The 6836-nt window shown below is 46.4% G+C and overlaps 1 protein-coding gene across 1 annotated transcript in view; it reads left to right on the top strand.

Annotated features, from left to right (window-relative positions):
- Epb42 (erythrocyte membrane protein band 4.2) overlaps positions 1 to 6836 on the top strand; it is a 24991-nt gene that overhangs the window by 6165 nt on the left and 11990 nt on the right. The window contains exons 2-5 of the mRNA XM_005364323.3: positions 1659 to 1844; positions 2793 to 3026; positions 4519 to 4637; positions 5758 to 5862. Of these exons, the coding sequence (XP_005364380.1) occupies positions 1659 to 1844; positions 2793 to 3026; positions 4519 to 4637; positions 5758 to 5862 (644 nt within the window). The remainder of the gene's footprint in view (positions 1 to 1658; positions 1845 to 2792; positions 3027 to 4518; positions 4638 to 5757; positions 5863 to 6836) is intronic.

Below are 6836 nucleotides of genomic sequence, written 5' to 3'. Positions count from 1 at the left end.
ACAAGGATGTCCACTCTCTCCATACCTCTTCAGATCATTCTTTGAAGCAGATCAAATCTTAGTCCATACTTGCAAGCAAAGGCTACAGCTCCTCCCTCCCAGCAGCTGAGCCCATGCAAACACTACAAACCATTTTTTTGCTGTGGCGGCTCCCCGTGGAAATTCATGTATACATGAATAATTAAACTTTAATTTTTTTTGGTCTTGTTCCTTCTTTTAGGATTGCTAAGCATTTATGATTTTTCAAAACATTTTATTTGTTTATATTTTATGTGTATGAGTATTTTGCCTGTATGTATGCATGTATCCCATGTGTGTACCTGGTACCTCTGGAGACCAGAAGAGAGCATTGACCATTCTGGACCTGGAGCTATAGACAGTTGTAAGTTGCCATGTGGATATTGTAATCAAACCCAGGTCCTCCGGAAGTACAGTCAGTGGTCTCAGTCACTGAGCCATCTCTCTAGCCCCTATTGAGCATTAAACAAAATTCCTTGTTCCTAGTTTTTTGCTCTCTGTGTAAAATAAAGATTGAGAGTCTGTCATAGTAACTGAGGCCACCGCCTTCCAAGTGGCATGAGACAGTGAGAATACACATTATCTTAGGGGGGCTGGTTCTGTTCTCAGCCTTCCTCTTGTTGTCTTTAAGACAAGAGAATTTGATTCACTCATCGCCACACCAGCCCCAATATTATATGTTTGCATTCTAAAGAAAAGAAGGAGGAGGAGGAAGAGGAGGAGGAGGAGGAGGAGGAGGAGGAGGACTGGACTAGAAATGTAGCTCAGTTGGTAGAGTGCTGGCCTAGTAGGCACAGACTCCATGTACAATCCCAGCACTGCATAAAACACACATGTAATCTCAGCACTTGGAAGGTGTATGCAGGAGGATCACAGGTTTAAGGCCATCCTCAGCTGCACAGCAAGTTCGAGACCAGCCTGGGATACACCAGGCCCTGTCTCCAAAAAGGGAGCCTGAGTAATGTGCAAAAGTCTGGATTTTATTCATTGTTTGGATTTGGAACCAGAAACTAATGTTAACATTTAATGGGCCTTAATAAGTGTTTGACATTAGGCTAATGTAAAATAATACAAACAGTTAGGTATGTATGTGTATAACATCATTCATTTCCCATAACTCTGCAAAGAGGGTGGATTAGTCTGAGAAGAAAACTGAAGTTCAGGAAAGTTGCTTGCTTGAGGTTGCACAGCTGACAAGAAATCTGAGCCCCAATGGATGGAACTAGAAAACATTATTGTGAGTGAGGTAACCCAGACACAGAAAGACAATTATCACATGTACTTACACATAGGTGGTTTTTAAACATAAAGCAAAGAAAGCCAGCCTACAAACCACAATCCCAGAGAACTTAGACAACAATGAGGACACTAAGAGAGACTTACATAGATCTAATCCACATGGGAAGTAGAAAAAGACAAGATCTCCTTAGTAAATTGGGAGCATGGGGACCTTGTAGGAAGATTGAAGAGGGCGGGGAGAGGCAGGAAGGGGAGCAAAGAAAAATGTAGAGCTCAATAAAGATCAAAAAAAAAAAAAGGAAGAAAGAAAAAGAAATCTGAGCCCCACTCTTGGAAGGGGCTTTTGATTCATGTAGTTGCATGTATCGCGCATGCATGACTTCCCTTTTTTTCCACAACAGCTCTGGGTATCAAGAGCTGTGACTTAAAGGCAGCAGAAAACAATGAGGAGCACCACACCAAAGCCCTCAGCTTCCGGCACCTGGTTTTGAGGAGGGGACAGTCCTTCACTATCACCTTGAACTTCCGTGCCCCAGTCCACAAATTTCTGAGTGCGCTGAAGAAGGTGGCTCTCGTGGCACAAACCGGTATGTGGAGCCGACTTGGGGATGTGGAGGGATTCCCTCCCCACCAGTGGAGCGGACTTGGGGATGTGGAGGGATTCCCTCCCCACCAGTAGAGCAGACTTGGGGATGTGGAGGGATTCCCTCCCCACCAGCCTATCAGAACACCAAGGTGCGGATGGTCCATGCTGCAGCTGGGCCTCAAGCTGCCCTGCTCCGCAGAGGGGGCTGTTGTGAGGATGTACACAATGATGTACATGAGGAATTCTGTTACTACGATTCCAAAGTGCTCAGCAGCAGTACCACTAAGAGCTGTAGGAAAGGCTGATGGGGTCTAACTCTGGCTACATATAGCATCTAGTCTGTGCTAATCGTTGAAATCTGTATTATGCATCAGCGATTGAATCAAGAACTTCACGTGCAGTATCTAATTTGGTCCCTTCACAGGCCCTCCAGGTCCACAGGTTCTGCTTCCTCAGAATCAGCCAACCGTGATGGGACATACCTGGGCAAAGACTGTCAAGTAGTCTTTCCCTTGTCATCATCAACTCTTAAAACATACAGCACAGGGATCATTTACACAGCATTCATGTTGTATAAGGATTCATGAGTAATCAAAAGATTATTTAAAGTATATAAGAAAAAAAAGCTGTGGTATTTTATATAAAGAGACATAGACATCCTTGGATTTTGGTATTACTGGAGGTCCTGGAACCAATACCCCTGGATCGGAGGGATGGTAGTATCATTATTACACCTATTTGGTAAACTGTGACCCTTTCATAGATATAGCTCTATAAGCACCAAGAGCCTGTGTTCCCCCATCATCCTCCGCAGCTCCTCATTATAAGAGGACCTCTTTCCTTCTCCAAAACTAATTGGTGTCTCCTCCATCTTTGTAATACCTTGACTTATTACTCTGAGCTGTGACCTGAAAGTCCAAATGACCAACTTATTACTGTGCAATTTTAGGAGAGCAGCCTTCCAAGGCCAACAAGACTCAAGCCATATTCCCGATTTCCTCTTTGGGGGACCGAAAAGGATGGAGTGCGGCAGTGGAAGAAAGAAGTGCCCAGAACTGGACCATCTCCGTGACCACGCCCGTGGATGCTGTCATTGGCCACTACTCACTCCTGCTTCAGGTTTTAGGCAGGAAACAATACCCTCTGGGCCAGTTCACACTGCTCTTTAATCCCTGGAATAGAGGTAAACTTGGACCTCAGCTAGACTGAACTGCACAGGGTGGAGGGAAGCGGAGCTAGGCTATAGCTCTAACAGGGAGCACCTGCCCCAGGTTCTGTGGGCAACACCAGCATTAATTCCAGCAGGTGCCTCCTTAGGGTCCTGTCTTGCTATCTCCGGGACTTCATGTTAGAAATATACTCTTGTCTTACTACCAAACTAGGGAGCCAGTTCAGGCTATTTTGGATTCATTGAAATCAAAGTTCTACCCTTTACTGTAGCAGCTCAGTCGTTAAGAGTGCTTGTTGCACAATCATGAGAATGAAGGCTTGGTCCCAGATCATACATAATAAGCCGCATGTCCAACAAGTGACTGTAAAGCCAGATCTAAGAGATCCAATGTGCTCTTCTGGCTACTGAACACACAGGTACCAGAGCATCCTTGTGTATGTAAACTCAGACATCATACATTGGAGAGCCATTGGCTCTGCTCGTCTGAGAGATGATCAAGAGAGGTTCAGATGGACCAGGTGTAGTAGCACATGTCTTTAATCCCAGTACACAGGAAGCAAAGAAAGAATTGGGAGCCTAGGCAACTCTCTATTGTTTACTGTTTTTGTAACCTAGAAGCTCTCTTGATGGTCTTTTAATGAGCTCAGAACCCCATGCTGTCTCCAACTCCCTAAAGTGAACAACGGTTTCTAAAAGATATCTAGGATATCTTTGAGCAAAGGCTCAGTGAGTAAAAGCAATTGCTGAACAAGCGTGATGATTTGAGTTCGCACCCCCAGAATCCAAGGGAAAACCCAATGCAATGTGCTTATAGGAAGACCAGAGCCAAAGAAAGGAGAATTTCCAGAAGCTTGTAGGTCAGTTAGCTAGCCTGCCTTACACAGTGCAGAACAGACCCTTTCTCAAACAAGGTGGATATCTGGAATTGACACTCCAAAGTTGTTCTCTGACCTATGGTCTCATCATGACACACAGCCTCACCCTTGGATAAGGGAGATGGAAGAGGCACTAGGAAGGGACTGTGGTCGCCCTGGACCCAGAGGACATTTCCCCACAGAATCCCCATGCTCCTCCCCACCCTGTCCCCTGTGATCACTCTGCTTAACCTGTGTTTAACTGCTGTGTTTATTTTGCTTTTTCCCCTGCTGCACCCTTTTGTTGTTACAAGTCTTCTAGGAAAGACTCAACAGGCACTGGGAAGCTCCCAAGGATGGTCCTGGTTTCTTTTGAGCCAGTAGGGCTCTCATTTATAATCTTCTGGGAACCACTAGGCTTTTGAAAGTTGTCTTGTTCCTGACCACACCTTGACTGACATAGGGTGTCTGGGCCAGCTCCTGAGAAAGCAGTGAGAAGGACCCTCCTGAGTCTTCATTGGTCCCAGAGACACAAGAAAAGGCTAAAATCAAACCCAACCTGAGCAGGGAGGGCAGAAGCCTAGGCATGCAGGACAGACCTGGCACCCTCAGGCCCTCAACTTCTTCTCGCTAACTCTGTTTCTTGCCAGATGACGCCGTGTTTCTTCAGAATGAGGCTCAACGCTCTGAATACTTACTGAACCAAAATGGCTTTATCTACCTGGGCACCGCTGACTGCATTCAAGAGGAGCCCTGGGACTTTGGTCAGGTAATAGGAACCTCTAGACGATAAGAGGAACTCTGCCTGTCTCACTCCTTCAACACTAAGGCTGAACAAGGCTAGCAGGTGCAAAAGTCCTTCAGCAAGAATCATTTCTTGCTGGATGGTGATGGTACACACCTTTAATCTCAGCACTCAGGAGGCTGAGGCAGGTGGATCTCTGTGAGTTTGAGGCCAGCTTGGTCTACAGAGTGAGTTCTAAGACAAGCTCTAAAGCTACAGAGAAAATCGTTTCTTTAGCCCATTTCAGTTTTGTGGTGCCTCTGTTTCTTTTGGACCACATTACACTACTCTCTAGAGCATTCTGTTAAAGCACCTCTGCCCACAGAATAAAGACCTGTGCCCTGGCCTGACAACCAGGCAGCCAGGCCACCACTTTCCTTCCCAGCAGCCACCCCATGTTCTGACTCCAAGGACATGTAAGCTGAGTAACTCCCTTGCTTGGACTAGCTTCCTTCTCTTTCCCCTTAGAATATTACTTCCCCAGTCTTACAACCTTCTGGAAGATTCCCCAAGTCCTTAAAGACAGAGGAGTTGTTCCACCGTGCCATCTGCTGCCTCTCCTAGAGTCTAAGTTACATTGCTATGTTATCTGAGGTGCCATATCCCAACCAGCGGCTCCTCCAGAGTGGGAGCTACCTGGAGTCTTCCACACTTGTCTCAGTGCCTGTACAAATATTAATATTCACTCAGTAGAAATCAATGAAATTCAATGAATTGAAATGACACAATACTTGATAGTGGCACATGCCTTAAATCCCAGCACTTGGAAGGCATAGGCAGACAGACTTCTGTGAGTTCAAAGTTAGTTTGGTCAACACAATTAGACACTCTTTCAAGAAAAATAAGTAAATAAAATGGCCCAATGCCAATCTTTATGAGATCACACCCTAGTAGGAAATTAAGGTCATAGATCAAAAGAGCAGGTGTTGGGGACACACTGGGTGTTCCAGGGAGAAGACGGGAGAACCAGAACACCACAGTGGGTGTTGAGGCAGGTGAGTGAAACCTAAGAACCAGGTTTAGGAGAGGAACAAGGTAACAGAACTGTTCTGTGAGATCATGCCTGGCCTGGGAACCCTTCATCTCATCCCACATTGTCCTACAGTTTGAGAGTGATGTCATGGACTTCAGCCTGGACTTGCTGAGCGTGGACAAGCATGTGGAGAAGTGGAGCCAGCCTGCACATGTGGCCTGTGTGATGGGCACCTTGGTGAGCACGAACGAGGCTGGGGGACCAGAGGGAGAGGAGATGGGACTAGAGTACTCGAATGGAGGGGCTCACCTTCGTGGCTCTGGAAGCTCTCAGAGCACAAATAGTTCCCCTCTTCCAGGGTGTGGGAGACAGTCCTCAGAGAAGAGAAGGCTAAGGCAAGAGAGTGAGAGATAGGTTCACCAAAGAGAAAAGCCGGGGAGGGAGGGCGACTGGCCTGGCTTCAGTCCGACTGCTCTCACTCCTAGCCCCGCCCTGAAGGGAGAGTCCTAGGAAGGAAGATGTGCCCTGTCCTTCTCAGGGTTTGCTGCCATGGTGATCTAAGGGTCTTGAATATGCAGACCATAGAGGAGGCTTGGTGTTTCCCATATGTCTTGGTTAGGGCTAATATCGCTGTTATGAAACATTATGACTAATGACTAAGTAAGTTGGGGAGGAAAGGCTTTATTATGTCATACATATCCCGAGTTACAGTCCACAGAGGCGAGCCAAGGCAGAAACTCAGAGAACAGGAACATGGAGACAGGAGCTGATGCAGAGGCCATGGAGGGGTTCTCTTTACATGACTTGCATGGTCTGCTTTCTTATAGAACTCAGGACCATCAGCCCAGGGATGGCACCACCCACCATGGGCTGGTCCTTCCTTCATCAATCAATCACTGATTATGAACATGCCCTGTGGGCGGCTGGAGAGATGTCTCAATGGTTAAGAGCACTGGCTATTCTTTCAGAGGTTCTGAGTTCAATTTCCAGCAACAACATGGTGGCTCACAACCATCTGTAATGAGATCTGGTGCCCTCTTCTGGCCTGTAGGCATACATGCAGACAGAACACTATATACATAATCAATAAAAATCTTTTGTTTAAAAAAAAAAGAAAGGGGGCTGGAGAGATGGCTCAGAGGTTAAGAGCATTGTCTGTTCTTCCAAAGGTCCTGAGTTCAATTCCCAGCAACCACATGGTGGCTCACAAC

This window comes from Microtus ochrogaster (genome assembly GCF_000317375.1).
Source record: "Microtus ochrogaster isolate Prairie Vole_2 chromosome 14 unlocalized genomic scaffold, MicOch1.0 chr14_random_1, whole genome shotgun sequence".
NCBI lineage: Eukaryota > Metazoa > Chordata > Mammalia > Rodentia > Cricetidae > Microtus > Microtus ochrogaster.
Note: the sequence above shows the minus strand (reverse complement) of the source record. Positions and strands in the feature narration are given on the sequence as shown.